Source organism: Babylonia areolata, chromosome 20 (assembly GCF_041734735.1).
Source record: "Babylonia areolata isolate BAREFJ2019XMU chromosome 20, ASM4173473v1, whole genome shotgun sequence".
NCBI classification, from domain to species: domain Eukaryota; kingdom Metazoa; phylum Mollusca; class Gastropoda; order Neogastropoda; family Buccinidae; genus Babylonia; species Babylonia areolata.
The window spans coordinates 44718873-44738088 of NC_134895.1; the positions used below are offsets into that span (position 1 = coordinate 44718873).

The 19216-nt window shown below is 39.5% G+C and overlaps 1 protein-coding gene across 1 annotated transcript in view; it reads left to right on the forward strand.

Moving 5' to 3' along the window:
- Positions 1-7402, forward strand: part of LOC143295039 (uncharacterized) — a 42519-nt gene extending 35117 nt beyond the window's left edge. Inside the window, exons 19-22 of the mRNA XM_076606583.1 lie at positions 30-164; positions 1025-1097; positions 4905-5025; positions 7132-7402. Of these exons, the coding sequence (XP_076462698.1) occupies positions 30-164; positions 1025-1097; positions 4905-5025; positions 7132-7379 (577 nt within the window). The 3' untranslated portion in view covers positions 7380-7402. The remainder of the gene's footprint in view (positions 1-29; positions 165-1024; positions 1098-4904; positions 5026-7131) is intronic.
- Positions 7403-19216: the final 11814 nt, after the last annotated feature.

The following is a 19216-nucleotide window of genomic DNA, read 5'->3' on the forward strand; positions in this document are numbered from 1 at the left end:
TAATAAATGTGTGTATTTTATGTTGGCAGTTACAACCTACCCAGAAAACAGGAGTGTGAGAAAGACCATCATCTCTGCACTCAGTTTCTTGAAGCCTTCGCTCGCGACCACATCCGTCTGCCTGTCACGTCCCTCACGTCTGAAATACTGCATTCACACAATGAGTGAGTGGGATTTGCCCTCAGCTGTCTTCATGTTGGATTCATCAGTTCATGTCTGTGTTGAGTGGGTGTGTGTGTAATGTGAGACAGAGAGAGGGAGAGAGAGTGTGTGTGTGTGTGTTTGTGTATTGTGTATATGCGTGTGTGTGTTTGTGCATGAATATGTGTTATGTGTGAGAGAGAGAGTAAGAGAGAGAGAGTGTGTGTATGTTTGTGTGCACGTGTGTGTGTCTATGTGTGTGTGTGTGCACATGTTGTGTGTGTGTGTGTGTGTGTGTGTGTGTCCATGCAAGCATGTATATTTGCAAGTATGTGATTGTTTGCACAGTCCTACTCTAAGCTCAGATTGAGTTGGAGAATGGACATTTTGACTCTGGATTGTTTGCATTGATCACAAGCAAGTGGAAGACTGCTATTAGATCCATGCAAAGGTGGGAACTGTTTACCCACAAAGAGCCCCCAGGTATCCCTGAAGGGAGAAAACTGACAAGACAGCTGTGACTATGAAATGCACTGTATTGTCGTTCTTGGGAACAATTGGAGTATCTGTAAGTCTGTGCTGAGTTGCAAAATGTTTTATCAAGGAATCAAAATAGCCATGTCAGTTTGGAAATGCATTTTGAAGAGATTAGCTTTGTTGATCATTGCAAAAAACACACACGCATGCGTGCATGCAGGCACACGCGCACTCACATACACACACACAGATTCACACACTCACACACACACACACGCTAGCGCGCATACACACACACACACACACACACACACACACACACACACACACATATACTGCAGAAAAAAGGTAACAATAACACAGCTGATCCTTTTTTTTTTTTTTTTTTCTTTTTTCTTGTGGTCAGTTTCTTGTTTGGCAAGAAGGTGCCGGTGCTTCTGGCATTGGTAGAAACAGACTGCAGTGCTGAGTTTGAGAAGGTAAGGCTGAAGAATGCCACCATCACCCAACTGTTGATTTGCTGTGTACATCATTTGTCAGCAAACTGTTCATCAAAATGATTTTTGTTGTTGCTTCTTTTGTGTGTGTGTGTGTGTGTGTGTGTCTGTGTGTCTGTGTGCTTGTGTGCGTGCATGTGCAGGTTGTGTACATTTGTGCATATGTGCATGTGTGTGTGCGTGTGTATGTGTGTGTGTGGGCTTATGTCCTGAGATATTTGTAAGAAGTTATTGCAAAAAACAAAAAAAAAAAGAAAGGAAAAATAATGTATGATTATTTTCATAATAAACAACAAAACAAACAATCAAAACCATATCTCAGAAGACAATGTTTATACTTTCTTTGATTTATCCCATGCAGAAAATATGTTTTTGATGATTCTGGACTTTAAATTTTAAAAATTGAACTTAACAGCGCCTGTAGTATTGTACTGATTGTTCTTTCTTCGTCTTCTTCTACGTTCGTGGGTTGCAACTGCTATGTTCACTCATATGTACATGAGTGGGTTTTTATGTATATGACCGTTTTTACCACACCATGTAGGCAGCTATACTCCGATGTAATAATTCAAAAGTAGTGGCTATTCAGAGTGTTTCACATTTGATATCACTACTGCCATGATGATAAGTTATAATGGTGAATATGATATTTTTTGGTGTGTTTTTTTTGTTTGTTGTTGTTGTTGGTATCTTCCACCTTCCATATCACACAAAAGGTGGTAGGATACAAACTTTAATTATGTTTGCGCGTTGGGTTACGCTGCTGGTCAGGCATCTGCTTGGCAGATGTGGTGTAGCGTATATGGATTTGTCCGAATGCAGTGACGCCTCCTTGAGCTACTGATACTGAAACTGAAACTGTGTATGAGAGGGGGGTAGGGGGGTGAGAGGGGAGTGTTTGTATATGTGTGTGGGCTGAGTGGGGGGCGGGGGGGGGGGCTGTTTAGTTTTCCCAGTTTCAATGTCTTTAATGGGAGGTGGGGAGAGGATATCAGCATATGTTGTGGATTTTTTTTTTTTCTCAACGCCTGACTAAGCGCGTTGGGTTACGCTGCTGGTCAGGCATCTGCTTGGCAGATGTGGTGTAGCGTAAATGGATTTGTCCGAACGCAGTGACGCCGCCTTGAGCTACTGAAACTGAAACTGTGGATTGAAGCTAGGAAGTCAGGGATAAGGGGTGGGGTTGGGGGGGGGTTGGGGGGGGGGGGGACATCATGTGAAGTGAACGATCAAATTAAGTTTATTATATGTCATTATATGATATAGTTCTTGGGTAGATCATTTCTCTTTGATTCTGTCGTACACGCGCTAATACTCATTCAAACACCAAGCACACACACACTCATGTTCGTGCACGGATACACATATGTACATACATGTTAATTATTGCACTTTATGATATTGAAACAAGTGAGAAAGGAACAGTTTATGCAAACACTAAGGAATTCACACTAGGTCAAGAAAACACCAGACACTACTGTAACATTTTAAACACTAAAGTTTCCCAAAGAATGTCCATTCATAGCAAAACAGACATACTTTGGAACTCAGGGGTTTTTTCTGGTTTTTTTTTTTTCTTTCTGTTTTTTTTTTTGGTTTTGTTTTTGTTTTTTTGTTGTTGTTTTTTTCAGTGAAGAAAGGAAAAAAAAGAAAAGGAAAAGAATAAAGAAAAGAAATGATAGAAGATAGGGGTGCTCCGTTGTCTGCATGCAACTGAGGCCCCACCCTTTAAAAAAAAGAAAAAAAAAGAAAAAAGTTTATTATATGTGAAAAAAAATGTGCATAATATGGTAGTGTATACTGCTCACAACACAAACCAAAAAAATACACGCTTTAGATATGTTCATGTTTTAGAGATCAGATTGATTATATTGACATGTCTAAGACCATTACTGATAAATGAGAACAATGAACACTTAAACTAATCAAGAGTAATTAACCAACTACAAGAACAATGCCTATGGTTCAAGAGTAATTAACCAACTGCAAGAACAATGCCTCTGGTTTCAAAGCAATGTGAGTTTTTCAAAGCGCCCTTTTGTGAAGCCACCATGCGGATAGGTGGTAGGCATCCCAAACCCATAGGTTTAAAGTTAGTGTTTAACTCTTTTGCCACCATAGGTGACTTTAGTTGACCAGACAATGCACTGCCATCGGTGACTTTAATTGACATCAAGGGGTCATGTTTGTGTGTGTGTGTGTGTGTGTGTATGCAGTGCGTGCATGTGTGAGTATGCACAAGTTTTTATATTGATATGCACTTGTATGTATCCAAATTTCTACTGTATCTGTGTTTGTGTATGATTTTCGATTTGTGTTCCTACATTGTTATGTACTATCCCCCCAAATATTCCTTGTGACCCCGGTACACTTGGTAATAAAGACATGTTCTATTCTATTCCATGTTCTATGTTAAAGGACTATTTTTTTCCCCCACATTTTAACAAAGCTTGACAGCTGCAGCCAGTTCCCAGCGCAACAGAACAATGACTAACCTTCACCCATCGACCTGTTTTGAAGTGAACAAGTCTGTTGCGTTGTTTTCACATGAGCCAAAGCTTGTGACTGAGAGCTTTGATGGTATCTGGCGCTGAGGAGTGTTTTTCACACACAGTAACAGGTCCCATAACGTTTTACAGCCATCAGTGTAGTCAATTCATGTCAAGGGCTCGGCATAGTGGAGTGATGGCCTAGAGGTAACGCGTCCACCTAGGAAGCGAGAGAATCTGAGCACGCTGGTTCGAATCACGGCTCAGCCGTCGATATTTTCTCCCCCTCCACTAGACCTTGATTGGTGGTCTGGACGCTAGTCATTCGGATGAGACGATAAACTGAGGTCCCGTGTGCAGCACGCACTTAGCGCACGTAACAGAACCCACGGCAACAAACGGGTTGTTCCTGGCAAAATTCTGTAGAAAAATCCACGTCAATAAAAAAACAAATAAAACCGCACACAGGAAAAATACAAAAAAAAGAAAAAAAAAAGGGTGGCGCTGTAGTATAGCGACGCGCTCTCCCTGGGGAGAGCAGCCCGAATTTCACACAGAGAAATCTGTTGTGATAAAAAGAAATACAAAATACAAATAGATGTGCAGGGCCCCAAAAATCCTTTCCTTCCATGACCAAAGTCAGGCACCCTTTCATACACCTGGGTGGAGTGAGGAACACTGGAGTGACGTGTCTTCCCCAAGGACATAACACCAGCTCAGAACAGGGCCCTGTACCCTGATGAAGTGGTGAACACTGGATCACAAGTCCAACGCCGCCTAACCAATTCTGCAATGGCAGCTTCCGAAACCTTTGTGGATAAGTAGATAACAAAACAGAACTGGCAAACGCTATCTTTGGCCAGCTCCTGAAACCATGACAGCTGTGGAGTATTGTTAGCGTATGTAGCTTCCTACAGACTTCGTGACATGGGCTCATGACAGATATGATCTGGTGACATTGTTTGATTAACTTGATTAGTGTGCTGGTTATCATCCCAGGTTTCTAGTTAACAGTATTTTAACTTGTGAGAAATCTATCATTATTATTTTATTCTTTCATTGTTGTGTTTTTTCATTTCTGTTCTATCATTAATTTATTTGCTCATATATTCCTCTTTTCATATTCACTGTCAAGTTCATCATCACCATGACTGTTATCAACATCACCATCGTCAACATCATCATCATCATTGTCACTGTCGTCATCTTCATCTGACCTTATCTGTCATCATCATCATCATCATCACCAAATGCAACATTGTTGTTTTCCTGATGACGGAGGCTCCTTGTCTTCCACCAGGTCTTGCAGAACATCGCGTACAGGTTTTACAAGGACGTTGTCGTGGCAACGCTGGATGTCAACGCCTACCGTGCGTGGGCTGGCAGCTTCGTGCCTCGTGATTACAACCGACTCCATGCAGGTAGTATGATAATGGTACTGTTACTATAGTCACTGATCCTACCTTTTATTGACTGACTTGTGTAAACAAAGTGAGTCTATGTTTTAACCCGGTGTTCGGTTGTCTGTGTGTGTGTGTGTGTGTGAGTGTGTGTGTGTGTCTGTATGTCCGTGGTAAACTTTAACATTGACATTTTCTCTGCAAATACTTTGTCAGTTGACACCAAATTAGGCATGAAAATAGGAAAAATTCAGTTCTTTCCAGTCATCTTGTGTAAAACAATATTGCACCTCTGGGATGGGCACAAAAAATTAAAAAATGAAGCCTAATTATATGCAAACTGCATTTACTGTTATATTTATATTTTTTGTATTCTCTAAACTTGGCACTTTGATCTGATATTCTGACCCAGCAACAAGAGCAGTCATTATTATCATTTTTTGTTCAAACAGGAACTTCTTTTGCTAAGCATGGAAGTTTTATTTATTTTGCAAACGTTTTGGTGCAGATAGTAAAAAAGGGAAATTACTCTGTAATTAATGCTAGGGGACTTAATTTGTTTTAAACTGATCTTTCTCATCTTAAACATTACATTTTGAAATTATATTCAATACATAAAAAGCTTGGATTTTTTTTTTGAAGTGTATCACAAGTGAGTCTTGAAGGCCTTGCCTCTCTTGTTATAATTATTTTATTACTGGTTAAACAATACTTGTACCAACATAAGATAAACAACACTGTACCTGTTCTGCAAGGTTTCATTGAAAAAATTGGAATACAGATACACAATTGAGGAGGATGTATGTATCCAGGAAAAACTTTCTTCGTAATGACTTTATCAGCAGATGGTCTCCATATAAATCCCTGTTTGATATATATATATATATATATATATATATATATATATATATATATATATATATATATATATATATATATATATATATATATATATATGTGTGTGTGTGTGTGTGTGTGTTAGATACCATGAGGTTGACAACCCACAATCTGTCAGGTTTCCTAGACTGCATCCGGCGACCATATAATTTATTCAATTTCAAACCATCGACGCTTGCCAGCATTTTTTTTCCCTAGTGGTTGTAGTATTTGTTGTTTGTTTGTTTCATTTCTTTTTTTCTTCTTTTTCATCTTTTTTTCTTTCTATCATGTTCCTTTAGCTTAATATAGTTATCTAATATATGTTTATATGTATTTCATAATGTAAGAATTGAATGAAAATGTTGGAAAAAAAAAAGAGGTGTTGTTACAAGGTTCATTCACTGCATCTACAGGTTGGACTTTAATAAAAACAACATGTCTATCTCATCAGCTCCACTCTTCTTTTTCTCATACTCGACTTCTTAGGGTACCTCAGATCAGAACTAAGACCAATGGACAAAGATCTTGGTTGTTTTTTTTTCAAGCCCCAAACACATGTAAGAGACTCCCTGACAACCTCCAACACCGACTTCCTTGCATCTTTTCAATCTGGTCTAAAAACCCATTCTCTCAGAAGTAAGGTTATTTGTGGCATGACCATCGGAAGTGTTATGAACTCCTGTGCATGTGGTATACTTTATTAAGTGTGTATAATTATGTGTGTATGTGAACACAGACGCATGCATGTCCCATATATATATGTGTGTGTGTGTGTGTGTGTGTATTTATTTATGTATGTATGTATGAATGTATGTATATATATATATGTAAGGTACATTTTCGTGTGTATATGCAAGATTAATGTTATGTGTTATGTATGATATTAGAGTAGCTTTTGGGATAGTGTGATATTGTATAAGTATCCACTATTATTGCTGTTGTTGTTGTTCTTTTTCTTCTTCTTCTTCTTCTTATTATTATTATCATCATTGTTAATATCATTATCATTATTGTTGTGGTTGTGGTTGTTATTATCATCATCATCATCATCACCATCACCATAATTATTTTTATCAATATGAGATACATTGTTATAGATATCATTATCATTTATATATTTATTCAATTATTTGTTTATCCGATCGTTTATTTATTCATTCATTTTATTTCATTATCACAATTACCATCATCATTACTAATGCTATTATTATTATTATTATTATGTTGATCATCTTCTCTGCTCACCAGAATCAACCAGCTGGGGAGAGCTGAGCGTCTACCCCAGACTGTGTGTGTTCTACTGGCAGGACCACAGCAAGGCTGCGTTCTACCCCCCTGTCATGGCCACTACTTCCAGCCCTCCTTCTCCTCAGGACCCACCAGACCTTTCCGCCACTTCCTCAGCACAGCTGCTGACAGAGGACTCCATCGCCGGCTTTCTTCAGCAGTTCTTGCTGGATCCTGCCAGTTACCTTGTTGAAACTGAGCGCTTTTGATTCAGGTGTCAGGGTTTTTGTGTGTGTGTGTGTGTGTTTTTGTTTTTTTAAATTTTTTTTTATGATGAGATTTTTCGTGACTTTTTTTCTTTTTGTTTTTTAAACTCACTCAGTACGGCCAGTCCTCTCTTCTCCTCCTCTACGCAGACCCCTCGGATGTCCAATGGGTGTCTGAATGACCCAAACTTTAGCTTCCGTCGTCAGAATTGTGGTATTCTTTGTCAACATTCACCTCTTCAGTATAAGAACCTTCCACTTGCAATATTTTGATGATGGTAATTGGGGTGAAACGCTGTTAATGTCGTCTCTTTCGCCGTTCGTATGGAGAGAGTTAATAACTTTTTCTTTTCATAACAGAATTTTAACAACAGCATTTATGCAAGTAAGTATGTTGTCGTGTTTTGTTCATGAAATCATTGAAAATGTGAGAGAATGAATGAATGAATGAATGAATCTTTATTTTCCAACAGTGAAGATATTAGTACTTTGGCTGACTTACACATCTGCCGTTGTTCAAAGAGAAAGAGAGAGAGAGAAAGAGTGTGTGTGTGTGCATGTGTGCAGATGCTTTCACATGTTGACTCATGTATTTGTAATAATCATATCCTTTAATCTACTCCTTTAATCTACTCATGTGCACACTGTGAACAATAACACAGTGACTCTTTGTTTTTGACTTTGTTCGTAAATGAATTATCCATGAATTGCAATCAGATGTTTCTTAACTGGCATCACATGTAACAAGATAACACAGATTTTGTATATTTGTACATAGGCAGCTGATTTTGACCATGGTTTGACTTTGAAAAAAAAACAACACAACCCCCCCCCCCCACCCCCCTCCCCACAGAAATTCATTGTTTTTATCCATGTTGTAATTTTTCCTGTCTCGTGTTCTTTGGTCCTGTGTGGTTTAAATCTTTCTTTGTGTTTTTTGTTTGTTTGTTTAGGTTTTGTTGCTGTTGTAAATTTGCCTTTTTCAAAGCCTGAGCTGAACAAAAACAAACAAACAAAAAAGAAAAGAATATCTAATGAACGATCTTACAACTCTTATCCCCTGCCCGGAGTAAGATGGTTTCAGGATGGTGGTGTCCTTTCTCAAGGACATGCGTTGACGCATGAAGGGGGTTCAGACACTATATAAGCAGGTCTGCACATTTTGTTGACCTGGGACATTGGGGGCAAAAAGAAATCTCTGCCTTTAACCTACCAGGTGTACTGAAACCGGGGTGTTGAACACAGGAAACGTGTGTGAGAATTCAGCACTCTGACCGTTCAGCATCTGCAACCCCCGTCAGCTTAAAGTACTGAGAGGTGCCAAGCAGGTGTGAACACGTCAGTTATGTGAGTTGTAATGCATGTGATTCTGACTGTCACTTTTTTTGTGTGATCAGCCATAGATCGAGGATCTGATGATTTTACTGGACCAGTGTCCTTATTTTAGTAGATCTGTATATAGATGAATTTTACATCAGGTCCAGTCGACCTTAACATTATTTTTCTCAGTACGGTGTACTTTACTGATATTACTTTGGCTTGCTATATATTTTTATATTTTGCACTGCACTGGAGCTTTACTACAGTTTCCACTGAAGCATTACTACAGTTTCAACTGAAACTTTACCACAGGTTCCTCTGTGAAAGTTTACCACAGGTTCCACTGAAACTTTACCACAGGTTCCAAAGCGTTCCACTGAAACTTTACCACAGGTTCCACTGATACTTTACTACAGGTTCCACAAAGCGTTCCACTGAAACTTTACCACAGGTTCCACTGAAACTTTGCCACATACAGGTTCCACTGAAGCCTTACCATATATTTTATTTTATATTCATTAAAATTGTACTGCATGAAAAATGTGGAGAATGATTAATCTTTTTTTTTTTTTTTTTTTTTTTTAAACTAACATTGCCTTGGGTGGCTGTATATTTTTATATTCATCAAACTTGTACTTCATGAAAAGTATTGAGAATGGTTTAAAAAAAATATTTACTGACATTGCCTTGGCTTGCTATAGTCAAAATTGTACTTCATGAAAAGTATGGGGAATGGTTAAGAAAAAAAACAAAAACCCACTTTACTGACATAGCCTTGAATGGCTGCACATGTATATTTCATATTCATCAAAACTGCACTTGATGAAAAATAAGAATGGTGAAAAAAAAAAGTTTATTGACATTGCCTTGGCTTGCTATATATTTTCATATTTATCAAAAAATATATTATACTTCACGAAAAAAAATTGATATGGAGAATGTTAACTTTTTTTTTTTTTTTTACATTGCCTTTGCTGACTATTCATTTCTATATTGATCGAAATTGTACTTCTTGAAAAATATATAGGATTGTTATAAAAAAAAGAAAAAAGAAAAAAAAAAGTTCACTGACATTTGTCAACAGAAGTCTGTTTCTCTGGGCAATAGTGAGGACAATGTCATATTCGATTGTTTATTGTTATGTTATTGAAGGAAACATTCCACCCATATGTTTTCCCTTTGCTACATTCAGTGTATTTATTTTGTTTTTTTGGTGTTTTTATTTCTTTTTGAGGTTATGAATCTGTAACATCATGATATATATTTGATATAAGACTGTTTATAAGTAATTGGTTGGGTCAGTGTTCTCTTTAAGTGCATGCAGTGTATACATGTGTGAGTAAAAGTGATTTGGTCTCATGATATTTGACAGTAAAAAAAAAAACACCTGTTTATAAATGTTTAGTTTGGTCAGTGTTTCCTTTAAGTGCATGGTGTATATGCTTGTGTGAGTAAAAGTGTTTTGGGCTTGTTGGTATGTTTATATGCAATGTGAGTCAGTGTAATAACCCTGTGTTTCAGTTTTGTCTGTGTGAATGAGTGTGTGTGTGTGTGTGTGTTCATTTAGTTTCTCTGGAAATACTGTCTGCTTACACCAAATTTAGCTTAAAAAACGGGAAAAAATCAGTTTTTCATGCACATTCTAATTATGACAGTTAAATGCACTTCTTGAAAAGACACAAAAATTTCAAAAGAAGCAAAAATGTTTTCAGTTATATTGTTGTTAGATATGTATTTCTTTTTCATATCCCATGCCATATTGTTCACTGTTGGACTTGAAACAAGAAAAAAATCAAAACTTAATTTGGCCGTGTCATCGAATGTGACAAATATATAACTTGGACCTCCTTGTATAACTTGATAGATCGAATATTTAGAATATGAATTGGAAACCTCCACTCGAATTTTGGTTATGGAATGTAACTCATGCTAATCGTTGAGCAGTGTGATCGGTAGAAGTTGCCTCCCTTACATCGTGGCTTCCAACTCGTCAATGTTTATCTAAAATGAACAATGATTTGCACTAGCAAGTTTTTCTTCTTAAAAAACAACAACAAAACAAAGAAACAAACAAAAAACCAAACAAAAAAAAAAAAAAGAGAAAAACAAACAAACAAAGAAACAAACAAAAACCAACAACAGCAAAACACAAAAACAAAACAAAAAATTCCCCCCCAACCAACCAACCAAAAAACCCCCCCCAAAAACAACAAAACAAAACAATTAAAAAAAAAAAAACCCACAAAAAAACAACAACACAGACACAGATTATGACGGAAGATTTAGATGTATCATTTTCAGATTATAAGAGAAGATTTATTGTCGCTAGGAAATCTCCCTCCGAAGTTCAGTGACCAATAATTATTGTCTGATTTTACAGACGTTTAAAAAGCTTTACCACAGTTTCCTCTGAAGCTTTACCACAGAATGTTCTGAAGCTTTACCACAGAATGCTCTGAAGCTTTACCACAATTTCCACTAAAGCTTTACCACAGTTTCCACTGATGTTTAACAATAGTTTCCTCTTAAGCTTTACCACAGATTGCTCTGAAGCTTTACCACAGTTTCCACTGATGTTTAACAATAGTTTCCTCTTAAACTTTACCACAGATTGCTCTGAAGCTTTACCACAGAATGCTCTGAAGCTTTACCACAGTTTCCACTGATGTTTAACAATAGTTTCCTCTGAAGCTTTTCCACAGATTGCTCTGAAGCTTAACAACACTTTCGACCGAAGCTTTACCACACGTTCCACTAAAGTTTCCCTCCATTTCCACCGAAGTTTTACAACAGTTTGCACTGAAGCTGTAACACAGGTTCCCCTGAAGTTTTACCACAGGTTCCACTGAACTTTACTATATATTCCACACTGAGAAGCTTCACTATAGTTTGCACTGAAGAACACCGAAACTTTACCACAGTTTCCACTGAAGCTTTTTACACAGTATGCACTCAGTGAAGCTTTTCCACATTTTGCATTGAACCTTTACTACAAGTTCCATAGAAGCTTTCACCACAGTTTGCATCATCTACCACACTGTCCACTGATGCTGTACCACAGTTTCAACAAAGATTTTTTTTTCTACAGCTTCCACGTACTTAAGTGTTTCGACACTTTCTACTGAAGTTTACCACAGTTTCTACTACTGAAGCCTTTCTCCCACAGTTTCCTCTGAAGGTTTCCTCTGACGACGTTAACAGCGTTTCACCCCAATTACCATCATCAAAATATTGCAAGCGGAAGGCTCTTATACTGAAGAGGTGAATGTTGACAAAGAATACCACAATTCTGACGACAGAAGCTAAAGGTTGGGTCGTTCAGACACCCACTGTCCGGACATCCGAGGGGTCTGTGTAGAGGAGAAGAGAGGACTGGCCGTACTGAGTGAGTTAAGTCATTCTGCCACCCCTTACAAAACACAACAAAAGCTCTCATCCTTCTCGAAACACTCCACTGATAGTAACTTCTTTTTTTTCTTCTTCTTCGTTCGTGGGCTGCAACTCCCACGTTCACTCGTATGTACACGAGTGGGCTTTTACGTGTATGACTGTTTTTACCCTGCCTTTTTGGCAGCTATACTCCGTTTTCGGGGATGTGCATGCTGGGTGTTTTTGTTTCCATAACCCACCGAACGCTGACATGGATTGCATGATCTTTAACGTGCGTATTTGATCTTCTGCTTGCGTATACACATGGAGGGGGTTCAGGCACAAGCAGGTCTACACGTATGTTGACGTGGGATATCGGAAAAATCTCCGTCCTTTACCCGCCAGGCACCGTTACCGAGATTTGAACCCGGGACCCTCAGATTGAAAGTCCAACCCTTTAACCACTCGGCTGTTGCACCAGTCATTGATAGTAACAAAATAGTTGACAGTAACAAAAGAGTGACATACGTACGGTCGTGGAAACCGTCTATATCCCCCTTTAATACAGTGAATAGCAGACTTTGTATGGAAGAGGTAGACAAGTAGGTGCTGGACAAAAGAAAAAAAAAATCAGTTCCGAAAGAAGGCTGTTCACGACTTGCTTGAAAGAAGTCTTTTGGCACCCGCGGTAGTAGAGCTTGTCAATAAGAGTAAAACTACAGAAAGAACCCACTCCCTCACCCACCACTGCCCCCCCCCCCTTCCCCCCACCCCCACCCCACACACACACACTGACCCACCCCCACCCCCATCACCGGATATAGACGAGTGTCATTGTTGTGATGACAAGAGGAGAGAGAGGGGGGGTGGGGGGTGGGGTAGTCCATTTTGCTAAGTGAGATGTTGAGTGTTGGCACAGGGAACAACAGAAAGTCTGTCTTGACGCAGCTCTGTCAATTTTTTATTTTTATTTATTTATTTATTTATTTTTTATGTCTGGATAAGTGACAGGAGTTTTCAGTCTTTGTCTGCCTAACTGTCTGTCTGGTCTGCCCAGCGGCAAGTGTCTGTCTCTTTCTGTGCTTTCTTTCTGTCTGTCTGTCTGTCTGTTTCTGTCTCTGTTGTCTCTGTTTCTCTCTGTCTCTCTGTCACTGTCTCTGTCTGTCTGTCTGTCTGTCTGTCTCTCTCTGAAGCCTTTTCCCAGTCGCTGTCTGTTTGTCTGCCTAGCAGCCAAGTGTCTATCTCTTTTTCTGTCTGTCTGTCTGTCTGGCTCTGTTTGTCTGTCTTTCTCTCTCTCTCTCTCTCTCTCTCTCTCTCTCTCTCTCTCTCTCTCTCTCAAGCCTTTTCCCAGTCTCTATTTGTCTGCCCAGAAGCCAAGTGTCTATCTCTTTTTCTGTCTGTCTGTCTCTGTCTGCCTGTTTCTGTCTCTGTCTGTCTGTCTCTGGGTCTTTCCGAAGATATCCCTCTCACTGAGCCCATGAATTTCTCACACAAAGTAGTTAAAATAACAGAACAAATAGATAGATAGATAGATAGATAAATGAATAAATGGATAAACATAGAAGAAGAATGAAGATGTTGATGACGCCAACCAAATCTTTCATTGAAGTCCATGCACTTCTTCAACCCTATGACGACGCAATACATTATCAATCAATATTCAAACGTTTCGCACACACACACACACACACACACACACACACACACACACACAGAAAGAGAGAGAGAGAGAGAGAGAGAGAGAGAGGTGAGTTGAGGTGTCTCTTTCAGAAGATGTGTCTTGTGTGCGTGTATATAAACTGGGGAATCTGCATGCATGACTTCTTCGTTTTCTCCTGACTTCAGATCCGCAATAAATCTTCGTTCTCTGAAATCCAAATATTTCCTCCAGTCCAACTGAACGTCGCCACCCGCACAAACATTTTAGTGCAAAATGACCTGTTCACTCAAAGACAGCTCCTCAAAGCGTGAAATATCATTTTTTTCAAAGACCTTACAAGACAAACATACACTTGAATTCCCCCCCGCACCCTCCTTTTCATGTCTATAAATTCAGCAAAAAATCCGAACACAATTAAGGAAAATGTAGACACAGGAGTGTAGATATAGGAGGAAAAATTATTGCTAGCCGCTTTGTGTGTTGGACTGTAATCTGGTATCAGGGATGTCGTTTTGCGTAAACTCTCGGAAAATCGCCTAAAATCGGTTCAAAGTTCGCAAATATTATTGTCGATCTTTCAGCCTGAGTTCAAAAGGCTTCTTTACCAGACATACACCGTTTCGTCGTATGTCTGAATCAAGTTTCAAACCAGAACATCATCTGTTGTGACACTCAAAGCACAATACAATACAATGCAACGCTATACAATGCAATACAATACAATACAACAGAAACTGAGATATGTGATGGATAAACTGTATGATTTCGATGCGAAAACTAGAATAAATAATTATGTGTCGGGAGTGTCACATGAGCGGGCAATGCGAAAAACTGTTGGCTGTTAAGCGAACTGCATTCTCATTTTAATTTCGTTGAGGTGCTGGCTGTATGATTGTTGTTGCTCTCCTTTTTCTTCTTCTTCTTCGTCGTCGTCGTCTTCTCCAAGACTGTTGACTCTTATGCAAACTCTATTCTCATTTCAATTTCGTTGAGGTACTGGCTGTATGATTGTTGTTTCTTCTTCTTCTTCTTCTTCTTCTTCTCCAAGACCGTTGACTGTTACGCAAACTCTATTCTCATTTCAATTTCGTTGAGGTGCTGACTTCTTGTTGTTGTTTTCTTCTTCTTCTTCTCCAAGCCTGATAAACTGTTAAGCAAACTCTATTCGCATTTCGGTTTCATTTAGGTGCTGACTGTATGGTTCACCGTCATCTTCTTCCTAAAACAAAATATATTCATCACACTTTGTATGTATAATTTACTGACGGCAATAAGAGAGAGAGACAGAGACAGAGGGACAGAGAGACAGAGACAGACACAAACACAGCCACAGACAGACAGACAGACACAAACACAGCCAAAGACAGACAGGCAGACAGACAGACACAAACACAGCCACAGACAGACAGACAGACAGACAGACAGACAGACAGACACAAACACAGCCAAAGACAGACAGGCAGACAGACAGGCAGACAGAGGGAAGGAAAGGGAGAAAACAGGAGAGTGCCCCAGACAAGGGGGGGTCAAGCATTCATCAAGGCGCCAGTGAAGCAGACGACACTTATTGCTGCCTGCCTCTGGATCCATCATCCGATAGGAAGACTTGGGGGGTGGGGGTTGAGGAGGTGGGGACTCTGAGGGTGTGAGGGCGGTTTTTACTTTGGTGGTGGTGGGGGGGGGGGGGGGACTTGGGTGGGTGGATGGGTGTAGGGGTGGGGAGTGTGTACGTGTGTGTTAGTTCTTTTGTTTAACGTCTATTCACACAATACAATTTGATTTTAGAAGGGTAGTGTGTGTGTGTGTGTGTGTGTGTGTGTGTGTGTGTGTGTGTGTGTGTGTGTGTGTGTGTGTGTGTGTGTGTGTGTGTGTGTGTGTGTGTGTGTGTGTGTGTGTGTGTGTGTGTGTGTGCGTGCGTGCGTGCATGCGCGCGCGTGTGTGTCGGTATTCAATTTCGTATATTGCTTATTCAAACATTGTGTGTGTGTGTGTGTGTGTGTGTGTGTGTGTGTGTGTGTGTGTGTGTGTGCGCGCGCGCGTACGTGCATGCGCGGACGTGTGTGTCTGTATTCAATTTCATATAGTTTATTCACACATTGTGTGTGTGTGTGTGTGTGTGTGTGTGTGTGTGTGTGCCAGAGTGTGTGAGCTATTGTGTATGCGTGCGTGCGTGCGCGCGCGCGCGTGTGTGTGTGTGTGTCTGAGCGCGCGCGAACGCGTATGCATATCTGTGCAAAGAAGCTCTCACCGGGGAGGAGAGGTGTATAACATTTTATGTGAGTGCTTCACCCTTGTAAGTTAAGCAAGGGAGAGGTGTGTAACATTTTATGTGAGTGCTTCACCCTTGTAAGTTAAGCAAGGGAGAGGTGTGTATCATTTTATGTGAGTGCTTCACCCTTGCAAGTTAAGCAAGGGAGAGGTGTGTAACATTTTATGTGAGTGCTTCACCCTTGCAAGTTAAGCAAGGGATAAGAGGTATGTAACATTTTATGTGAGTGCTTAACCCTTGTAAGTCAAGCAAGGGAGAGCTGTGTAACATTTTATGTGAGTGCTTCACCCTTGCAGGTTAAGCAAGGGAGAGGTGTGTAACATTTTATGTGAGTGCTTCACCCTTGTAAGTTAAGCAAGGGAGAGGTGTGTAACATTTTATGTGAGTGCTTCACCCTTGTAAGTTAAGCAAGGGAGATGTATGTAACATTTTATGTGAGTGCTTCACCCTTGCAAGTTAAGCAAGGGAGATGTATGTAACATTTTATGTGAGTGCTTCACCCTTGCAAGTTAACCAAGGGGAACAGATAACGGTGGGGATACGTCCAGAAATTTAGTCAAGATGATCGTTGTTTTACAAGCGTGTGCTGCAAGAAAGCCTACATCGTTCTTTAACGCTCATCATCAGCAAGGGGGGGTCTTGGTATGAAAAACTGCGCTGGTCATACGTTTTGGTTTGAGCAGGGGGGATCCAATGCATACGGGTGTCAGAAGAAGAGCGGAGTTGGCGTGAGGGTATGTAAGGATGAATGAGATCAGAAAGATACTGTGGACCAGAAGCCTCAATGGACTTGAAACAAAGAGAGACGACTTTGTAACAAGGAACTGGTGATCAGATCACAACTCATTACAGGAGAGGATTAATCAGATCTTTCAGGTCCAGAGATGTGCAGACCTGCATGTGCTTGAACCTCCTTCGTGTGTGTACGCATATTGAAAATCAAGCAATCCAAGACAGGGTTCGGTAAGTCACTATGGAAACATGGACGTGCCTAGCAGGCATACCTCCGAAAACGGGATATGGCTGCCTACATGGCGGGTTAAAAAAACCTGTCATACACGCAAAAGCCCACTCGCACATTCATACGAGAGAACGTGGGAGAGCTAACTCATGAACATTGAAGAAGAAGAAAAAGAAGAATCATCGTCGTCGTCGTTGTCATCATCATCAGTGGTCATCTTCAGTGAACACAAGAGTACACAAAATACAAATCAGGTGTGTGCTTGCCAACAGCCGATACCTCATAATTGTTACACTGCAGAAACCAGTTGAACAAACTGTTCAAACAGAGAAGTATGAACGAAACTCAAAATCAACTAACTAACTAACTAACCTAACTAACTAACAATAAATATCACAACATGTAATAAACAGAGAAGCGTGAATGAAACTCAAAATCAATTTGACTAACTAACTAACTGACTAACTAACCAACTAACCAACGAACTAACTAACTAATCAACCAGCCAACCATCAATGAATATTAATACGTGTATATTATGATGTAATTAAAAAAGGGAAAAAAAGAAGTTGAAAAAATAATCAGACATGAATAAACATTTACCACTCTATCAGTCACCGTACCAGGAATAGCCGAAAGAAAGAACGAGACGCTGACCTCATTGACCTTCATTTGCATAAGAAATCACTGACCAAACTGTGGCCCCCTAGCTAGCTGGTGGCAGGGACTATGAGTTCAGGGGCAGAAAACCAATAAGCGTCGTCTGCTTCCTTGGGCTTCCTGTTGAGTGGTTTCCCTTCGGGCCTGAGTGAGGCAGTTGGCTGGTTTCTGGCCGAAGCTTGTCTGCCCAGAACTGTACGTGTGGTTTGGTTTTTGCTGTTACTTTTCTTGTCTTGCTTCACTACTATCTATTTTGTTCGTGTGACACTTTTTGTTGTTGTTGTTGTTGACAGCATCATACAAACGTGTAGACCTAAGTACTACACAATTCGCCGAAACTTCATTCAAGTAAATGCCACTTTCTTCTTCTTCTCCTCTTCTTCTTCTTCTCCTCTTCTTCTTCTTCTCTCTTCTTCTTCTTCTTCTTCTTCTTCTTCTTCTTCAAATACTACCTGTTCATCTACTTATTAGATATAACACATTGATTCTTATGCATAAACTTGTTCATAACGCATGCCCACAATATTTGAAATCATTATTTTGTTTCCAGTTCCAACGTAAATCAGACAGAGCTATTGTCGCAAAGCCTAAAATTGATTTATTTAAGATGAGTCTCTCATTAAATAATTTTTAATGGAAGCATAGAATGGAAAATGCTTCTAAAACATGTCGTCAAATTCCAGTCACATCTCTCTTTAAGTCTAACATAAAAATATTTCTATTCGATACTTTTGATTAACCTACTCGCGGTCTTTTGCAAATGCTTGCTTGTAATCTGTCCACCAGCTGCCATGCCATGATGAATGAAAAGTTGAATGTATGCGCGATCGTACTAGCAAATGAACAGTAAGTGCATGTGTGTGTGTGTGTGTTTGAGTGTGTAGGCGTGAATGTGTACGTATGTCTTTGTTTCTTTGCTTGTTTTATAGTGTGTGTGTGTGTGTGTGTGTGTGTGTGTGTGTGTGTGTGTGTGTGTGTACGCGCGCGCGCCCATAAGTACGTGATACTGTAACAATTGTTCTTTTCATTGCTTTACTTTTAATAGACAGTTCCAGTTACTATTCCCATTTGCCGTTCTTATTATTTAATTTTATTTCTTTGTTTTTATGTTTTGTGTCGGTTAAACGGGCAGAATTGTAAAATAAAAAGGCCTTTACTACGCCTAATTCTTTACCCATTAAAGATTCAATCACTCACTCAATCAATCAATCAATTAATCAGTCAATCGATATTCCTCTTCTTCTCTTCCTCCTCCTATTCTTTCTTCGTCTTCTTCTTCTTTATTATTTTGTTTTTAACAAAACAATGACGCAAGAGTATTTCTAAATACACATCTAACTATCCCATATCTCCCCAAGCAACACACAGCAGCAAGCAAAGCTTCTTCTTCTTCTTTTTCTTCTCTCTCTCTCTCTCTGTCTCTCTGTCTCTGTCTCTCTCTCTCACCTAATTACACAAGAATATGAATACTATTTTGAATAAAAATAATAAAGAAAAAAATCGTTCATTCAAACTGTAGTGGAAGGTTACTGGTAAGAATATGGAGCTAACAAGATGACTGGAAAAAACTGAATTTTTCCTATTTTTATTCCAAATTTGGT